This window comes from Dioscorea cayenensis, chromosome 2, assembly GCF_009730915.1.
Source record: "Dioscorea cayenensis subsp. rotundata cultivar TDr96_F1 chromosome 2, TDr96_F1_v2_PseudoChromosome.rev07_lg8_w22 25.fasta, whole genome shotgun sequence".
In the NCBI taxonomy this organism is placed as follows: Eukaryota; Viridiplantae; Streptophyta; class Magnoliopsida; order Dioscoreales; family Dioscoreaceae; genus Dioscorea; species Dioscorea cayenensis.
In genome coordinates, this window is record NC_052472.1 from 1301631 (window position 1) to 1322875 (window position 21245).

The 21245-nt window shown below is 31.6% G+C and overlaps 3 protein-coding genes and 1 pseudogene across 3 annotated transcripts; 2 read left to right on the plus strand and 2 right to left on the minus strand.

Moving 5' to 3' along the window:
• Positions 1–5016: 5016 nt before the first annotated feature.
• LOC120271619 lies at positions 5017–6574 on the plus strand (annotated as a pseudogene).
• Positions 6575–7467: 893 nt separating this feature from the next.
• On the minus strand, positions 7468–9093 carry LOC120270600. Its single transcript, XM_039277657.1, is given in 3 exon segments — positions 7468–8314; positions 8316–8335; positions 8507–9093. Coding segments are annotated over 3 exon segments (1245 nt in total). The 5' UTR covers positions 9027–9093; the 3' UTR covers positions 7468–7609.
• A 934-nt stretch (positions 9094–10027) lies between these two features.
• LOC120280830 (CDT1-like protein a, chloroplastic) lies at positions 10028–16170 on the minus strand. Its single transcript, XM_039287788.1, has 8 exons — positions 16083–16170; positions 14670–15070; positions 14465–14584; positions 14155–14386; positions 11538–12200; positions 10704–10896; positions 10508–10598; positions 10028–10239 (listed from the first exon to the last, which is right to left on the minus strand). Exons 2-8 carry the CDS (start codon positions 15056–15058, stop codon positions 10182–10184), a joined length of 1746 nt encoding a protein of 581 aa, XP_039143722.1. The 5' UTR covers positions 15059–15070; positions 16083–16170; the 3' UTR covers positions 10028–10181.
• Positions 16171–16800: 630 nt separating this feature from the next.
• On the plus strand, positions 16801–19865 carry LOC120278071. Its single transcript, XM_039284976.1, has 5 exons — positions 16801–16892; positions 17528–17641; positions 17840–17942; positions 18518–18701; positions 19366–19865. The coding sequence occupies exons 2-5, from the start codon at positions 17555–17557 to the stop codon at positions 19415–19417; spliced, it is 426 nt and encodes a 141-aa protein (XP_039140910.1). The 5' UTR covers positions 16801–16892; positions 17528–17554; the 3' UTR covers positions 19418–19865.
• Positions 19866–21245: the final 1380 nt, after the last annotated feature.

The window sequence follows — 21245 nt, forward strand, 5'->3', positions numbered from 1 at the left end:
TTTAATTAGAGAGCATCGTAATAATAATAACCATTAATAGTATAAATATAATATAATCATTTATTAACAAAAAAAAAAAGGAGTAGAGGACCCACACGGTTTCTTTTTCTTTTTTTGGTATAAAGCTTTTCATTGAGAACGAAAACAAAGTTTCAGCCTTTTTTCTAGTACCATGATTCATGATGAAACCATTTGTGTCCCACTTCTTCTTTTTTTATTGTTAATTGTTTTTTTCTCACCATTTCTTTTAGCCTTCTTTTTTTGCAACCAAATTCTCTTTTCTTTTATCTTAAAGTAATGATTTATTATTACAATAGAGTTTTCTGTAATGAAGTAGATGTTAACTTGACATCCATGTCACTATTTATATCATTATCTTTTTTCTAATTTTTCTCCTTCAAAAAATAAAAATAAATAAATAAATAAAAATATAGCTCACTTCCTCTTCTATCTCTTCCTCTAACTAGACCTTTGAGGGTCCATGGGGTTTAGGGTTTTTAGGTTTTAGCATTTAGGTCTAGGGGTTTAGAGTTAGGAGTTTACGGTTTAGTTTTTAGGGTTTTATAGTTTTAAGAATTTTAGAGTTTTGGGCTTAGGATTTTATAGTGTTTAAGGTTTAGAGTTTAGGATTTTATAGCGTTTTATAGAATTTTTCACTTGATCAAAAAATCTTGAGAAATTATTCATATCATCCCTCCAAGTTTCTCAATTGATCAAAAAATTGTTGGGTATTTGCGTATTCCCAAAGAATCCTTTCTTTTTATGATAGTTTATTTTTCAGTCATTTTTGTCAGAAAAGTAGTTGGCGTTAACAAAATGCCCTCAATTTTTTTAAACGAAAACACATAATATTTAACGAAAATGTAACATATTAAATAAAAACTTACGTGGTTACATGTAAACATGCAATATTAAATAAAAAATATATTTAATAAGCAGGAAGTATATTTTGTAAATGAGGCAAAATTAGATTTTTATATAAAATAAACTGATGGAGTGAGCCGTGTGTATTGTAAAAAAAAAAGTAAACTGAAAAAAGAAAGACTGCCGAGGATATTGAAATATAGAGGGATTGCAGAGGATATTTGAAAAGTTGCAAGGACTAATAAATAACTTTCTCTTATTTTTTTTTATTGCTTTATCACAATTTTCTTTTTATATCTAAGAATCAATCTATACCATGTTTATTATTTATTTTTACTTAACTACAAAATTTTACATACCATAGATTCTAGATTATCTTTATAAAGGATTTGTTTAGCTTTATATTAAATAATTTTATTTCATTTTAGGTTAAAAACATTGATAAAAGGAGTTATTTTGAGCAGAATATAAATATGCATTTCTCTTTACCCTATATATATATATATATATTTATATTCAGTTTTTAGCTTAATAAAATTAGTTTGTATACAATTTTTTTATAATTTTTTAAATAAAAAAATGAAACTAACAAATATATTTTACATATAATAAGACAATGTCAATTAATAATTTCCAAATTAGTGATGTTGAAGAAGTGATTAAATATTTTTTTTATTTGTAAAAAATAATATTTTAGTAGTGATCATGAGATTATCATCACTATGTATCATACTAATTTAATTGATTACTAATTAATAGATCCCCATGTTTATTGTTTAATGCCATGAAGACAATGATAAAACTTTAGTAGGATTATTTCTATCTTGTATTTTAAATCCTCTAAGCTTCTTCATGCCTAAAAGTTTGTCCCTAACCCTAACTAGTTCTTGTATACTCTAAAATGTCACATTTTTAATTTTTGTAATATTAATAAATAATACTATTATATATTATAAAACATAAAAATCTATAATATATTTATATATTTCCAACGACATAGTTAAGTTTTTATTTACTATGATTTAACGTAAAAACTAATCTCAATCTTGATTCCAAAAAAAAAACTGTAATTTAAAATGAAATTCAAACTTTTATTGAGCCAACTTCAAAGTGTTTAATTTGAAAGGTTGAAATTTCTAATTAAATTTGTGTTTTTATTAAGTAAAAAAAAAATTATTAATTTTTAACCCGCTTAATTTTTTTTAGTAAAAACAAAGCTTTGAATCAGTCTGGTATGAAATACTGAGAACTCTATTGAAAATATTTCTTTCTTACTCAATATTTATTATTTAAATAACTTAATTCTCTATCACTTAGACCAACTTTTGATAATTTTTCTGAGATGAATTAACCGTGCACATCAATAGATTGGTTGATTTTTATCCCTGTTGTAATAGTCAAACAAAATGATTTGAACATGAAATTGAAGCTGCCAAAAGGCCCCCACAAAATAATGACATTGCATGGGTTTGTTGTACAGTGTGTGAACATGACTACCGCAATTGGCGCAATGCAAAAGACAATTTATTAATTTCCAAACTTATATGTATACACATCAGAATAACAAAACAGTGGACCTGCCAACTATCACCATGACACCTCCAAAAATAAGGACACAATTATTATTTTTATTATTATTAGTTTTTTTGGACATATTTACCCTTGTAAAACCATTTGGGTTTTCCTTTAATTTATATATATTCCTTGTCATTTAAATATTTTGAAATTTAGGACACTTGAAAACAAAAGAATTTGATATTATTATTATTATTATTATTTTGATAAATGTGAACAAACTCATGTGTCAAGAGCAAACACATGAATGAGAGTGCAAACATAAATTTTATAACACTTGTGCACTTTATATTGTGCAGAACACTTTATATAGGAGATTCAATGTCAATAGACCAAACAACTCATTGATATATTATATATATATATATAAGTATCTAAGATTTCACATATTTTTCATTTATTATTAAATGATAAAATGTTGATAATTGAATTTATAATTTATAAAAATCTCAATTTATTCAGTGATATATATCATAGCAAAAGCTTTTACTGTTGCGGTTGTTGTTGTTGTTAGTTTTAGTTTTAAAAACTACTTCGATTTTTTTAAACTATAACTAATTTGTGCGCATGCGTTCTAGTTTTTACTTTTTCCATGGGAGTTATATATATATATATAGTTTTTTGTTGATTTTTTTATTTTTTAAAATGTAAAGAAATTGATGGCAGATATTAAAATTATAGTCCAATAGTTGTTATTTATAAAGGATAATATACAATTGATATTTGTAGAGATGTATTAGACACTGGAGGGCATTATCTGTTACTATACATGAATGGATAGTGCCTATTAAATACAAATCTAACAAAGTACTGTAGAATATGATTAGATTTAAAATCTAAGGATATCTTTAGATGACGTGACCCTTCTCTCTCCGTACAATACATTATATTCTTTTATTTGAATTTTTCATTTTTATTCACTAATTAGATTAGTTGTGACAATAAGTCATTACATCATTCCATAACACATATATTTTTCATTTTTTATTAACATGCTTGATTAAATAATAATCTTACAATATAAAAAACGATTAAAGTAAATTTTTAAAAAAATGATAGAAAATAAAAAGCAACTTCCAAAGACTCACATAACCATTATTACTTCCTCCACCCCGTTTGTATTTTATATAGTAAAGACATAGTATAATTATTATATAATCTTGGGATCAATATTTTAATGAGAACTTGTTCTTATAATTAACAACATTTGGGTGTTATAATTAATTGCTATAAAAAGTAGTAGAGGTCTATATAGACTTGACTAAAAACTCATTCAATCAAAGAAAGATTATTATGTTGAAAATAATTATGCTTGGAAGGCTTAAAAGCTACATATTCTTCTTATTCTTTTTAAGCATTTAATGTTACACATCATACATTCTCTTTTAGCTTTGCTTTGCCCTTAAACTAAGTATATATTTATAATTAACAGCTTGGTTTTCCTACTTTTGTTTATTATTATTATTATTATTCTTTTTTGGTGTGCATACTCAAAAAATTTATTCCAATTTTATTCTAAGTCAAAAGAGAGTGGAAATAATTGCATCCTTGTATTCTTTTCATATTAAACTATTGTGCTAAGATTTTCTTTTCCTCTATTAAATTAGTATATGTTACTATTCCCAAAATACTTTTGATATAATTCAATTAACACCAAAAGAAAATTATACACTAGAAAATAAAAATAAAAATAAAAATATATTATTTCAATTTTCTTTTATACTTATTAAAAACATCATTTTTAATTATATATTTTCTACAATATTTATTTTTATTTAAATACAGTCTCTCAATTTTTTTATTTACCGTTTTGCCTAAATTGGTGTTTTTTTTAAACTTTGTTCATTTACGTAATTAAAATATAAAAAGCCACATATAATCAACCCTAATTTCCAACATCTACTTACAAAAAATAAAATAATACACATTTCCAATCATATTCCATCAATAAAGTTATATAAAAAATTACACTAGTGAAAATACACATCCTAAAAAAGTTTTTTATTAATCATTTATTTTTTACTTTATTATTATTTTTTTATAAAATAAATAAGCTACTATCTATACTATTCATTGTATAATGCAAAAGATTCAAACACTCAACTTCCCGCATCGGACTCCTGACTCCTGTGCTCAATTCCCCTGCCTCATCATTTTTATTTTATTTTATTATTATTTTATTATCATTATATTTTTAAAGTGAACAAACTACTATCTATACTATAATACTATTCACTGCATAAAGAGAGTGAATCAAACTCTCGACTTCCCGTATAGGACTCCCGACTCCTGTGCCCGACTCCCGTGCCTCATCTATTTTATTTTATTTTATTTTATTATTTACAAGAGGATTAAAAAAAAAAAACAAAAAAAGCAAATCAAAAAAATTCAAACACTATGCGCTCCAACGTTCTAAAGAAATTTATATGCCGCGTGATAACTCCCAATAATACATGTGAAAAGAGTAATCCTAAAGCAACTCCTCTTCTTCCATCATACATATATATATATATAGTTATATACATACAAACACACAAACACTCATTCTCTCATATATATATATATTCATCCATCAACCTTCCCTTCTCTTCCTCTCATTCCACCACCATGAACTCCTCCTTCTTTACTGTCTTCTTCTTCATCTTCATCCTTCCATGCACTTTATCATCATCAATGGCAATGGCAATGGCAATGGCAATGGCAGAGGAAACACAATGTTCATCAAAAGACAGAGAAGCACTACTGAGTTTCAAAGCAAGCATCATCAAAGACACCACTGGAATCCTCTCAACATGGCAAGGTCTTGACTGCTGCAATGCTTGGGAAGGTATTGAATGCCATCCAACTTCATACAGAGTCATTTCACTCCATCTTCAAACCTCTCCATCTGATCCTCTGTCCTACATGAAGGGTACTCTGTCTCCTTCTCTTTCCTCCCTTACTTTCCTACAATCCCTTCTCATTTCCAACATGAAGCAAATCACTGGCTTCATTCCTCTTTCCTTCTCTAACTTCTCCAATCTCACTGTGCTTTACTTGGAAAACAACATGCTTGTAGGTTCTATCCCTTCAAAACTAGGACTTTTGAGATTCTTTAAAGGCTTTGTCTTTGAGTGGCAACAAACTTCATGGTGAGCTTCCTTCCTCACTTGGTTCCATTCCTGGTTTGTTCCAAATCAATGTTGGCATGAACTTGTTGTCAGGTCCAATCCCAAAAACATTCAGAAATCTTCACAGTTTACAGTCTCTTGATCTCAGTCACAATTTGTTCTCTGGTCCAATTCCAACCTTTTTTGATTCCCAGTTCCAGAACCTGACTTTCTTGGACTTGTCCTACAACCAATTCACAGGACAAATCCCAGCAAGTCTTTGTTCTTTGTCTGGTGTTTTAGATCTCTCTTTGAGTCATAACAAGCTCACCGGTTTCATTCCCGGCCAAATCGGCAACTTGAAATCTTTGTCTTCTTTGTCTTTGAGTGATAATTTGTTGAATGGTTTCATTCCTGAAGCTTTTGCACAACTGCAGAAACTCTGGTACCTGAACATCTCCAGAAATTTTTTCTCCGGTTCATTGCCGGAAAAACTCGGCACCGGATTTCAATCTCTCATATCCATAGACCTTAATCACAATAATTTCAGCTTAGGAAGTATACCAAAATGGCTGACAAACAGAGAGCAATTAAGAGAAATCAAATCTCTCTGGTTGCAGAATCAAAGGCCAATTCCCAGAATTCCAATTTCCTGAATCACTGACATCCATTGATTTCTCAAACAACAGAATGACAGGACAAATCCCAAACTCAATTTCAAAGATGAACAGTTTGACAAAGATTGATGTTTCAAGGAATTTATTAAATGGGAGCATTCCTGAATCAATGGGAGAGATTGAAGGGTTGGAATGGATTGATTTATCAATCAATGAGTTGAGTGGGAGGATTCCAGTGAGTTTTGTGGGGTTTGAGGAATGTGAGACATGCAAATTTCAGAGCAAATAGATTGTGTGGATTGATTCCTCAGACAAGACCATTCAATGTTTTTCATGCTGTTGCTTATGCTCATAATCTTTGTCTTTGTGGCAAACCTTTGCCACCTTGCAGGAACAAGAACAACAGCAGCATGAATTCAAACTGATAGTTTTTTTAGTTTTTTATTTGGAGGATAACATCTGATTATCTGATAATAATCTGTGTAGTTTGTAAGAGTTTGGTTATCTTTGAAGAAGGTTCAAGCAGCAATTTATATGGTTGTTGAATTACTTGATTATGTAGGAAATAAGGTTGGATAAATGAGAAAATTGAAAGAAAAAGTTTTTTTTTTTAATTTTAATTTTTTTTATGTGGTGGAACTTGATTTGGAGAATGACATGATCAGTCATCAAGCAAATTTATATTTAAATTTGCATAGATACCCTCATAAAAGAGTAAAATTATATGTACACACACATAGAAATCATGTTGATTCTCTGAATTCTGACAGTAACAATCTGACCCTGTTTTTTTGGTATCTTTGTTCGGACACTGAAATATATTCAGTCTTTTTTGTGGTGTGGGAGTTTATCTATATATATATATATATGTTTATATACAAACATTTTTTTTTAATAATATTAATTAATTAAATTCAATTTACATTTTACAATTTAAAAAAGTTCCAAATAGCAAGTAATTCAAAACTTTCAATAGAGTAACAATTAAAATTTCATGTTAACAATCTCCACAAAATTTCAATGAAGATGTTCAAACCATTATCTAACAAATGCTCACTTATAAAAATTATATATATATATATATATATATATATTTAGAGGACCATTCTTCTATGGACGTCCATTATCAACTATTGGATCTCAATCCAACAACCAATAATGATGAACAACAATTTAATACAGTAACAAACAATTAATATAGTAACAAATACGACAATTACTGTTCAGAACAGTATACCACACAGTACTATTGTTTATCAATATCGGCTATTAGATTATAATCCAACGGTTGATAATTGAACGTCAATAGAAGATCTTTTGCCATATATATATATATATATATATATATATATATAATTTATTTTTATTATTTACACACAACACAACCAAACTCTCTTATTGACCAAACAAACTCTCAAGCACACAAAGCATTGAAAACACAAAGCATACACACAAAGAAAAGGCTCACCTCACAAGACCAAGGTTAAGTATCCCCCAAGAACTTTTAGGCCAACTCTTATTCTTAGCATTCATCAATATAAGCCTTCCCCATGCAATCCACCCTTCCCAACTCATCCTCTTATCCCATGAACTCCCCCACTCCATTATCAACCTCAACCCTTCTTCTGCCACCTTCTCCGCCTCCTCGAACCTTCCTGTACTCACATAAACTTGCCCGAGCACCAAATACGGCTCGCCGACGTACCGATTCTTCTCACAACTCTCTTTCAGCATCATCTCCACTGTCTCCATTCTATTATGATTTATCATGACATCCCAATACAAGTCTCTTGCTGCTTTCTGTTTTTCTGTATCCAATAGTTTTGTGCAATACTGAAAAACCGGCGGAATTACTAATTCCAAGTCGTCGTCTCTATCGTTATAATCTTGTGATTTTTGTGTTATTGTTTCTTGAATAAAGATGTTTTCTTCTCTTACAATGAGATTATAGATAGCTCCCATTCTTGATATGGAGTTCATCCATAGTCCCGGCCGGCCGTCGCCGGGCCAGAGTGCGGTGAATTTGTTTCCGGTGAACTCTAATCGACCATTTTCGTTATCAAAGAGTTCATCTTGAAAGGAATAGTATTGATCACTGAAATCCGCCATTGTCATGAGCACAAATGCTGCTACCATTCTTCTTGATAGATGCACTTCTTCTCCTGTTTTTAATGTGCTTCACTTTTATTCCTGCATTAAAATTGCAAAGGTGTTAATATCAATATGTTTTATAATATTTTTGAAACAATTACAAATTGAAAATGCAGAAAAGATAAGGCCTCAATTGCTTCTTCTCAAGCTTCAATATATCCACACCATAATTTAATAATTTTATTTTAATTTAGAAAACATTGATAATACCTTGAGCAGGAAGAATAGACTGCAGTTTCTGACGCCACTGTTCATTACTATTTGAAATTCCAGTCTCCCTGACCTTAATCACAGACTCTTCAGAACACTGAAGATGATAAACAAGTTCATCATCAGAATACTTAAAAATGATATCATCATGAATGAGTGTCTGCCTATCAACAATGCAGAAAAGATGAACAAGTCTTTCGGCCTCGACGCCGATCAGTCCACGGAGAGTTTCACGGCCATCGGAGTTGATGTCGAAGAGAGCAAGATTAACATAAGAGTTTGAGTAAACAGAATGGAAAAGACCACAAAGAGCAATGGAGTTAGGAGCATTCCAGAGCTTGAGAATGCGGTAAACGTCGGTGAGGTGGGATAAGAAACAGCCGTCTTTGTGCCAGCACTCGCCGGCGCCGGAAGACTGGAGGAGGGTGATGAGATTGGGAAGTGATGGATCTATGGTTTGAAGGTCTCCACGGAGGAATGGTAGAGCTTTTGAGAGCATGTTTGAGAGTTGTGTGCTCATTGTTTTGTTGAAGATGAAGTTTGTTTGTATAATTGTATTGGACTGTTTTTGGATGTGGAAGTGAAGGTGTTGAAGGGAAGTTATTTATAGATGAAGAAAATTTGCATGATGGAAAAATATATTATAAAGGTCTTGATGGTTATGATGTGTATGATGAACTTATGGCAATAAATAATGAAGATAAAGATTAAAGTTAAAGAGGGAGAATGATGAAATGGTGTAATTTAAGATGAATTATTGAGGTTGTTCTTTTATTATTGTTGGAGTAGGTAGATATCTAAACTTTTTTTTTGTTTTTAAAAAATAAATAAATCATTTCAATTCAATTAAAAAAAAACAAAATACCTAAACTCATTAGATATAAACATTATTTATTATTAAAAAATGCCTTATAAATAAAGACATCATATTACTAATGTTTTTCTAATGATTTGACACTAAATGTATTACACTAATAATATCATCTTTGTTCGGATATAAAGAGTTATTTTAAAAAGTTCTTCATTTAGTTCGATGAATGTATAAAACCTGAACTACTATTATGTAAAATATAATATTAAATTTGCAACTACTTTGTAATTGAAAATCCACTGTTGATTCATGAAATTTAGTACAAGTATGATTAAAAAAAATTATAAAAATTTAATCCATTTGACAAACTGTTTTAATTGACTAAATTGTTGGAGCAATCATATCCTTCTCTCTATTGATAAGTTTCTGTGGTGTATATGATAATGCAACTAATTATAACAATAATAATACCAATAATAAAATAATATATCAACATTTATTTATACAGTAAATGATGAGGACAAGCTAGATAATGCCTCCCTTTGGATGCCCAAAAAGCGAAGTACCAGATTATAATTCATGTATTATATAGACTTGAAATAATAATAATAATAATACTAACACAACTACTTCTTGATGATTGATTCCACAGAACACAGATCATAAAGGACAATGCAGACCACAAGAATCACACATGAAACAATCATCACTGTTTCTAATTTATCAAAGAATATATATAAAACTATTAAGGAGAAAGTAAGTCATATTGATTTAGATGACATTACAACATTTTTGTAGATTTAACAACAGATACAAATAGAACATATGAATCCAAGTGGAAACAAATTTTTGGCATTAAAACACTCACTGAGCTTCCAAAAGCCTCGCTCGAACTAAATCGGGATTCACCGAGTTGTTTATACTGTAAGACACACAACACAAATGTTAGCTTTGCAAAGTAAACTGATTATCGAGCCTACACGGAAACATCATTAGAAACACTGAATCATTGAACATATGAGATGATATTGGTAGAATGGGAATAGTAAACTTTGCAAGCACATTATCGGTTGTCTTGGAGAAATGTCAGGCCAAGAATTTTCATAGTATTACTCTTGATTATGCAAGACAGAAATAACGGTCATAATGTTAAATACGAATTCTCATTTGGGCTTTTGTAAAATACTTGCCTGTAAAGAAAATCTCCTGTGGTTTCAGTTTTCTTGCTAATCCAATCTGGAACCAATTCTTCTAACAATCTCAGTTGCTCTTCTACTTCACCTAAAATTGCAGAAGCAAAATGTGAATGTAAACAATTGATACAGAATTAACCAAAACAAGAATAACATGCACAAGGAGGAGCTGATCAGGATTATATAATTTTACGTGAATCCTCAATCTCGAGGTCAATTGTGATTATCTTGTGGATGAGCTCCTTCTTAGTGATAAAAGAACAATTGACTGATCTAAATATGAGTTTGATCATATTGAAGAGATTTGGCAAACAAGCCAACGTTTCTTGGCGCTTCTCAGACCCTGTCTGCCTCATCTGTTGATCCTTGATTTCACTATCACAAACCTGGAAATCCAGACATTAAGTTAATTATTTGAAAGGAAAGAGCAAAAAAGATATATAACTATTACACCGTAAGCAAATCACTGCCCCGCTTATTGCCAATTCATACCATCAAGAAAAAAATTGCCCCCTTGATGTTGTGAAGGGCAAGAGGAAAGTTCATAACAGAGACGTGACAGAACAATTATTAAGTTAGAAGATGGCCCTAAAGTAGAAATTTCACAAATTTGATCAGCAAGTGTTCCAAAATGAAAATTTTTCTTGAATAAGATGAAGTTATAACTCTAACCCTGCATAGGTGCCACAGAGTTTTCTGATTCCCAAAGAACCATTATTGTATGAACAGGAATCTGTTTGAAAATCCAAATATCTTATTAGCTAAGTCATACACTGCCCGGACTATACAACAATTGTTCTCATAAACTAACATCCTTTGATCAATAATACAATTTGGTAAAGAAGCAGGAAAGTGATCAATTAAGAGGAAACCACTGCATTTCTAATCAAGTCTGGAATGAGGATTTTTGCGATCACTCACCAAATAGTTTGGACAATATTTATTAAGTGTTCGCCACACAAATGAAAACAAATCACTAGAAGGCACATACTGTATGCATTTGGGTTGTGGGAGATTGGCTAATTACCTCATCAGTTAGACATCTTTTAGCAGTTGTCTTTTCACAAAAAGATTTGACTCTACCATCCTGTTCACCTGACTGAACTAAGTATGACACATCCCCATCAGTATTTGCTGGTGAATAGATTAGTGACCTACGAACTGAACCAGAAACCTTAGCTTCAGTTACAAAGCCTCCTCCCTCAATAACCGGCTTCTCATTTGGAGTAAGCAAAGCTCTTTTAGGTGTCTGCAGTGCAGGAGTCTCCACCCTCAACTCATCTGAGTTAATAAAAGATTTTGTAGGAGTGCCCTCAGAAAATTTGGAACCAGTCAACTGATTTGGAATGCATATCATGTGAGAAGAATTGATGGTGGAAACAAAAGTTATATTATCCTTCTTCTGTGGACTTCTGCTGAATGCAGCAGTCTCATCATCAGGCTTAATAGAGTCCAATGAATCAGGGTTAGCAAGTTGCTGAGTTTTGAGTGTTTCTGGGATGACAACTTTGCCAGAGAACTGCTTATGGAATGATGAAAGAATAAAAGATGTACTTGACACAGAATCAACGTTGCCAAAACTTTGCAAAGGTGGTACTGTTGCTGATCTCTCAGTCAATTTGTTTATGAGAGTGGTATCTTTTCTTTGGTCAAATGGGTCTGGAAGAATGGCCTCTGGAACATCAGCAACCTGTTGGCATAAATCTTGGTTGTCATAAATAAATATTCAATTGTGACATGCATGCTAAAGAGGCACACCAACAGATTGCCATGAAAACCATTACGCAGATACGGCAATAATAACCAAGTGCAATCTAACCAACAAAAACCTAGTGATTCACATGGATCTTCCTTAATTTCTCTGATTCCAAAATTTTTTTATAAGAATAATATGATAAAAAAGGTATGAGACATAAAAGAAATAAAAGAAAGATAATACAAAAACAGTGAAAAGTTGAGCTTTAACAAAGTCAAACTTAGGCCTAGGAAATCACTGCTCCAGTCTGTTCAATTCAATTTGACTCTGCACAAGTTTGAGCCAAAACCAGAAGACCCAATTTTTGCTAGGTCTATTAGCAACCTGAATTTGAGCTACTCACTCAAATCAGAGATCACAGCCCACAACAATAACATTCAAATGACATATTTAGTTTTCTTTACTGCTGAAGCACCAGATATACAACTGACAAACTAACAACCCTGAGACCAACAAAATGTGCGTTTTACAAGAATATGGTTGCGGCAAAGGATGCTTTGATCATATCTTGTGTTTGGCATGGTTGCTAAGTAAACTAATAAAATAAGCAAGAAATTTAGTCTTTTTGAAACAACAGATCAAGGAGTTCCAGGCAGAAGAAATCACTTACATCAAGACAGTATTACATCAACCGAATTCAATCCACCATAACTGGCTTTCAAGGTTGTGAATAGTAATCTTCTTGCACCATTCAGATGAAAAACTTTTCATGTGTGAGGTCTACATCACCTCATGTACTTAAAATCTATTTATTACAAAATTTAAATATTTTTTGCTCACAATCAGTCACTTCGTTGGGCATAAGCAAAGAAAGTCCAAAAGATATGGTTTCTTAAAAGAAATTTCAGAGAATTATATGATGATTCATAATGTTAGCTGTAGATGGCCACCTACATTTCTTATAGTCTTGAAGCTAAAGATAAATTAGGAAAGACTATTTCAGGTTACTGGGTCAAGTGGAAAGAGTTACTGAAAAACATAGCAGAAAGAAAAAGATACTGAGTACTATAACCAGCTAAATGCTGTGGTCTCCACCTCAAACGCAATATGGCAAGACTAAAAGAAAACTAATATTAAACGCCAAATGACAAGAAACTAATCACCCAAAAGCATTGAGAAAACCTAGGCTAGTGAACACTTGAAAAGGTTCTATTTGCTATAAGGTTTTCAAATGTAGCAAATAACAAAGTTTCAAAAGCAGTGTAGGATATAATACAATATTAACCATGTAGGAAAAAAGAAAAGAAAAGTAGTCCTAGATGTGACAAAACATAATGAGAAGGGGTTCCTAACAATCAGCATACATCGCAAATGGCTATTTTCTTTCTTCCCATCCATAGGATGTTATCTAATAACAAAAATAATTTAGATCATTTTCAATTGGTAAGCGCAATACATAAATGCATGTGTCATCAGAATATGCAAGAAACTCTAAACAAATAATAATCCATTTTTATTCCTTTAGCTCACCTCGCAGAATGTTTCACATTATGGCATGCAACCTCAAAATATAAAGTGAAATTTAGCAATGCTCCATAGCACATGTCTATGATCAGAACCTAACACTAAAATCCATATACACTTGGGCCCCCGGTACTGTTTGGCATAGGCTTGTATATTTTCCTCAAGCAATACAGTATCTTGCCCTCTATTTATGAGGACACTTCTAATGCGGCATCAATGACATTTTCATTAAATTTTCATAATTCAATCCATTTTGGCAATTATTGACAGAAATAGCATATAACGTTCTAATTACCATCAGAGCTGACTTCAAGGCCAAACTTTAGTTGCGGAACTTAATAAATAGCATGAAGCGAAGATGGAAAATAAATAAATAAAATAAGAGTCAGATCACGAGTATGAAATGAAGTATGGAGAACAATACCTCTGGTTGAGCATTAAAAAAGTCCTTGAGCTTTGAATTAAAGGCTTCAGATAAAGCAGCAAATGCAGATTTGGCAGGATCAGAAGGACAGTCCACAATATGTAAAAGCAGAGTGATCTTCAAGTCCTGCTTCATGCACAAACTTGAAACTTCATGGACAAGTACCTTCTCCATCTGAATCGCCTCAGGAAATAAATATTTCATCTGTGCAAGATGATTGCTTAAGAACTTCCTGTGAAAAGAAAGAAAACTCATCCTTCATTTGACAATCATATTTCTTCAGGTGAGTGCAACTCACAATTCATGGTACCTTTTTGTCAGTATCTCCACTTGAGTGGAAATATTTTGGAAGGTCGTTGCCATTTTGCATAAGTTAAGCAGTCTTATAGAACATACCATTCCATTAAAAAGGTCAGCCAGTGTTTTGCACCTGAAGTGAAAAGAAAGGTCTTATACTAGTTTTAGCAGCTAAAATGCATATAAGAAAAAAGAAAACCTCATGTCATGTTACACACTTCTCTGGAATATCAACAGCTTCATGTACTGGTGATCTTCTCTCACCACACATATATCTCTCAGAATATTCTGAGATGGCAGGACCTTTGGTGCTATCATCTGCATAATCTGTAGTAGTTGGTTCAATGATATGATCATGACTCTGAAAATTTTCAGATAAATGCTTCATCCTCGAAGAATAACCGATTTCCTTTCCCTTGATCCTCCACTCAGGTTTTTCTGGCGTTTGAGATACCAAGGTTTTTTCTGACTTGTCATTTTCATCAATTCCCATGATCTTTGTAGCTGTTGGTCCAGTGTCATTCTTTTTTGCCTCGCCAGTATGTGCTTTTTTACACCTGAACTTGATTGAAGTTTGTGTGGATTGCTCAGTTCTATCATTCTCCATGTTACTGAAAAACTGGCATGGAAAAGGTTGGAAAAAAAAATTCATTCAAAATTTGTGACATAAATATAAAAATAGTTTCTGTAGATGTAATACACAACATGTATGGAAGCTTGTTAATGTTGCATACTCAAGAAATGCACTTTCATAATAAGTGATGCAGTCTAACAAATCAAAGCACTTAGGGTTCTCGGGACAGACTATTCCAGTCACAGAACTGTTAAACACCCACATACGTCATCATTTTTAACACTATAAAGAAAACAAGTTTTACCTGGCTCATACTCATATGCAGCTCTTAATTGAATAACCCAAAAATCTAAAACTGCATCACTCGAAAATAAAAAATTTAGGCTACTCACTGGATCATGCTCCTAGTTTTACTGATTCCAATAAAATCCTATATCAAGAAACATCAGCTATCTAGGTTCTCATACTATCCAAGAATAAGTTAAATTTCCACAAGTACTATTTCTCAAGACTCCAGATCCACAAAATCTGTCAATAAATGAATTATACTTCCTTCTGATCACTAATTTATCAGTGAACCATGACTCAATGGTCATATATATAAGTTGCAAAAAAGAAAACTAATAATTAAAATGAAATTTGGTTAAAAAAATTCTTTTTAAAGCTGACAAGAAGAGAACTTCTAATTTAGACAACAATGCTTAGAAGCTTATTGTTGCGATACAAAAAATTCTTAGCAAAGAAAGAGCAAGAAAACAAGCATCAACAGCTCAAAAACATGTCTTGTAGCCAGTGATTTCTACCACAAATCAAGCTATCAATATAAAATTTCAAGATTTACTGTTGGAAATCCAAGCTTCCTAGGTCGATCCTTGAAATCAAGATCGCTCAAGACCAAGAGTTCCAAAATGAACCAGAGAACTCAAAAACTACTCAAATTCAAGGAAAAAAAAATGGGAAATCCACTGGCGTAAACATCGAAAAAGCACTTATAGATACTGGCATTGAATGCAATACGAAAATTCAGAGAGATTTGATAGGAGACGAGAAAGCAAACCTGAAATCCTGATCGGATTTAGGGTTAGGGCATCGACGTCGAGAAACGTTAGAGCTGAGATTGAATCGGAGGGAATTGTAGATATGAAAGGTCAATATGGAAAAGACGAAATTGTCCTCCTAATCTGAGGGATTTTTGTCCGCTTCATTATTTATAAATTTTTTTTTGGTTTAATGTCAAATTATCAATTATAAAATTTTAAATATATAATTAAATTTTAATTAAACTGAAGAAATTAACCGAACAGAATTTTTAACTAGAAATTTGCACATACATACATACATACATATATATATATATATATATATATCAATCATATATATTTTTTTATATATGGTTTTTAACAAATAGACAATAAAAAGAGAAAATAAGAGCATGCACAGACAAGAAAAGAAACTCATGAGGACCCAAATGTTAATTGACTTTGTTGTAAGAATTTATTTATTTAAATATATATATATATATATTATATATTAATAAATTGAATTCATCTAAGATTTACAATAAAAAAAAATATTTACCGAGATAGTATAGAACAAAATTTGAAAGTACAAGGGGCAATACGTAAAAAAAATTATTAAACGAAGTTTTTCATAAAAAATAGGGAATAATAAGTAATTAAAAACTTTCAAGGGAGTGATAAGTAAAACTTCATGTTGCTGATCTCGAGGAAATTTGGACATGATCGGACCGTTGTTTTCGCCAAAAACCCCAGAAAGAGTTCCTTTCTCCAACCCAGTCAATCTCCATTCGAACAATCCCTTCTTCGGATGATTGCTTGAAAAGAATCGATTGCTCGATTTTCTCGATGTAAGCATTCAAATGCATTCATGCTCTTCGTGTTTCTGGTATCAAAATTTTAGTTTTGGTCGATCCTGGTGTTGTTTTGTGTTCTAATTGTTTGTTTTTGTTAGGGTTTTGGTTTGGATGAACATTTTGAAGTGATTTGATTGCATTGGTGCTTGTTCTTCTGATTTTAGGTTATTCTTGTTTTTCTGATTTGATTGTATTTATATTTCTTGTAATTGTTTCTTTTTTTCTGATTTTGTTGACCCTAATTGATTTGGATGAACATTTTGTTTGTTTTTGTTAGGGTTTCGGTTTCTGATTTGAGTCACTCTTGGTGTTTGTTTTTCTGATTTGGTTGACCCTTATTGATTTCGTCTCGTCTACTGGAAATATAGCGTTCTTGTAGGTTGAAATTTCGATCAAAGATTTCTCTTTTGTTTGCTTCTCTTTCGATCCATTTCAGCATCTTGTTGGAATGCCTGCCATTGTGATCATACGCTCTGCAATTCTTCTTGCGTCTTTGACTGATTTCTTGGAAAAGCATTAAAATTTTTGTTTTGATTTTGATTGTTGGTTTGTTGCCTGTGTTGCTTTATTTTATTTCAAATGAAAGAATATTACAAGAGGTATTGATGAAACGCATTCATCTCTTGCAGGCGACAAATGCGTTATTAGAAGTAATAATGGGTATGTCGGAGGATTTAACATGTGCTGGAAGTGCAGGACTCGAAGATGCTCAGTGGCTCTCATCACTCTCTGAGCCTGAGCTCGTAAGTCTTATATTTTAAACAATGTCGCTTTGCCTGTAGTTTGGTCTATATGTCACTCGATTTGTGGTTTTGGGGAACTCGGTTTCCTTTTGACGCTTTCATCTTACATTGAAGTTGAGGGTTCAGTCATTCTCCACACTATATAGCAACCATTTGAATGTGGTCTCTTACAAGAGAATCTGTTTTCATGTTCTGCAGGATCTGTTGGTATGCTTGAAAGAACTGGTAATCAAACGTGCAAAACATGCAGGAATCAAGGACCTAGGTGAAAGATTTGATTTGAGGATGCTTCGGGTTCTTGGTATGCTTGGTTCATTATTACCTGCTTGATGCATTCATTTGTTTTAAATGAAACTGTAATATGTTACATATGTTAGCCTTTATACTGTGTGTATATATTTATAGGATGATGAATCGGGAGAGTTGCTATGCTTCATGAATCAGCATTTGACTGATGAACTAAGCTTTTTATATTTCTTTAATAATATATTTTGATGATATGACAGATGAGAAATTGTTATAATGTGTTGCATCATTATAGAATATGTCAGACAATGATAATGTTGTATGATTTTGAGAAAGTTTCTGGTAAAGTTCATCAAACACTTGGCAATGATGTTCATCAAATGTCAAGCAAAACAAGTTACGCCATACTTTTAAAGCGACCTATGTTAATAACCAGAACAGCTGTGTGAAGAACAGCTTATCTTTACTGATAAATTAAGTTATAAGTAATATAAAAAGTTTCGATAAACTCTTGATTTGCATAACAATCATGCTGAAGCCTATGTTGATAAAAGTTATTTCTGCAAGGATGACATGTTTGGCTATAATTGCAAAATGCAATATTGATCTGTTTCTTACCCATTTCAACAGGGAGTATCTTAGTCGAATATCTTAAAGAGCGCACACAAAGTATGTCGGAGTTGCCAAATATTTTGACACTGTTAAGTCATTGTGGCTTGGCTAATCTGGACAATAAGAAAATTGGCTCTGTGGCGTGTTCTGAAGATAACAATCTTGCTTGTGCAACTCCAAGACGGAAACGAATGTGGGAAGGGTAAGCAGTCTGTAGATAGTTAATACCATTGGAAATTAGATATATGAACAACTGTTTTTGTGAGTTCAAGATCATCTTCCTTCCATCTCCCCTTTTTCCCTATAAATGCGCTTTTTGACTAATTCTTTTAGCCTTCTCCATTTGAACACACTTCAATTGATAAACCAAATCCTTTTTTTTGGCCATGTATGTAGATTGTCAGATCTTATTCTCTCCATTTTCTTCTTGGTGTTGTTTGAATTAAGCGATGATAAATGCAGTGAAACTCCAATTAATTTGATTATCACCTTTTTGTTTCTATGAAGTATTTTCAAAACAAGAAATATGGCTGTCTGATTTTTCATGCACTTCCTTATGCTGATAACTGATAAGTGAAGAACTTATGTATGAACAATGACAAGCTGTCAAGGGGGCAAGGTTTAAAGCCACTAATGGCCCCTAAACTAGATAAACCCATGCATTTTGGCCTTTTTAAGCTGGCATGGCAGATGATTTGTCAGACAATTGTCACATTATCCTGAGTCTACATGAGCCAATGGGGCAAAAACCTACAAGTTATGTTTTTACTTGATGGTTAAAATGAAATGTTCTCTTTCAAGATTTCTGTTATACTTTCTTGGGATCTCTTATATGACTAACATTACATTTTTACATTAATGTCCAGGTTATCTGACAATCAACCTTCTAGTAGCAAGAAAAGAAAAACAGCCCTTTGACATGTCATGTTACCATTTTGGGCAAACGGAAGAAACCCTGGCCAGTCTTTTTCTTCATGAGGTCATTTGTTTTCAATCCAACAGCAAGCTGACAAACAGGGAATGATTCAAGATTTACATTGGTTTTATATCACACTTTTTGAGCATTTTGGTATATAGTATTTCTGACAAATTTTTTTGTGTCTAAATTCTATAAATTTTGTAGCATAAGTTGGTAGGTGTTTTAGAATTGAATGCTTCATTGAATGAAAGTATATGTCTTGGTGTGCCATTGGATCTGGACATCTCTACAGTATCAGAAGGCTAAAATAGTGAATAATTTGGGTTTTTTCTGGATCTATCATCACTTTCTTGGCAGATGGTCAATCATTTTTTATGCATTAATTGTGCATTGCTGAAGAATATTATTTTTGGTTTGGAGGAATCAATGAGAAGCATGTTGATGTTATTATTTTGTTTAATAGAGATATTTTTCTCATGATTTTTGGTCCATGGGTTTTGTGTTTTCTTTTTTATTTATTTATTTATTTATTTGTTTGTTTGACAATTTGTGTTTTCCTTTTGTTTCAAAGAAGATGGAGTTTTTAATTGTGAAAATAAATATTAACAAAAAATGTGGTGAAAGGTGGTATGTGTGAAGTCAAAGTCAACATCTAGGGTTGTCAATTTTCCTTGACCTGACGGGAACCTTATTCTTTGTTTTGCTAGGGTAGGGGGTAAAATTTGGGAGAACAGGGTTGGGGCCAGAGTGGGGATTTAAATCTCATCGGGTTATAGGGTTTGGGTTTGTCGTTGAAGATATGATTTTAATATTATATATATATATAATATTAGAAAATTATTTATTTAAAAAAATATTATTGAAAAGTAATATGTTTTTGAGAAAAAAAAAATGATATGGGGAATTTTCAAATTAGGGTAATCCCCGGAGGGGTTAGGGATGAATTTGCCCTACACGTGGGTTAGGGTTTGGTTTTGTCGTTGATGATATAATTTTAATATTATATATATATATAATATTAGAAAATTATTTATTAAAAAAATATTATTTAAAAGTAATATATTTTTGAAAAAAAAAATCGATATGGGGAATTTCCAAATTAGGGTAATCCCCGGAGGGGTTAGGGATGAATTTGCCCTACACGTGGGTTCGGGGATGGGTCAAGGATGAGTTTGATAAGGGATGGGTCAAGAATGAGTTTGACAAGTCGGGGTTAGAGAATATATCCTTCAGTGAATCTCCGTCTCTTTGACATGCAGCGTGTTGACATGCATGAAGAAAAAAATAAGTTGATTTTAGTGGCATTATGTTGTTTTTATTATTTTGAAAATGGTTATCATGTTCAGGGTTTGGATTGGCTTTATACAAAAATTTAAAACCATAAAAATGATAAAAATACAAATGTAACGTTATTGTTTTTAGTTTATATATATATATATATATGAAAAAATGATATTGGTGGTGGAAAAACACTCTATCAGGGCATACATCTAATTAATATATTTTGAACAAATAACTAATTTGGTGCTATAAATAATTGAATAAAAGAGAGAAAAAGTAATAACTATGTAATAAAAAGAAATGAGAGAGGAAAAATGATTTTTTTTATTAAATTAGGAGTGAGTGTAATGGTTTTTTTTTTAACTTCTATTTATTAAGAAGCTCTTATACATAAATAAATAATAAAGTTACAGCATAATATGTCAATTAATGACGGCAAAAATCGTGACATCAATGTTTCTTAAATCTAGTTATAGTCAAGATTTTAGGGTAATATCATAAATATAAACCAAAATAATAATAATAATAATAATAATAATAATAATA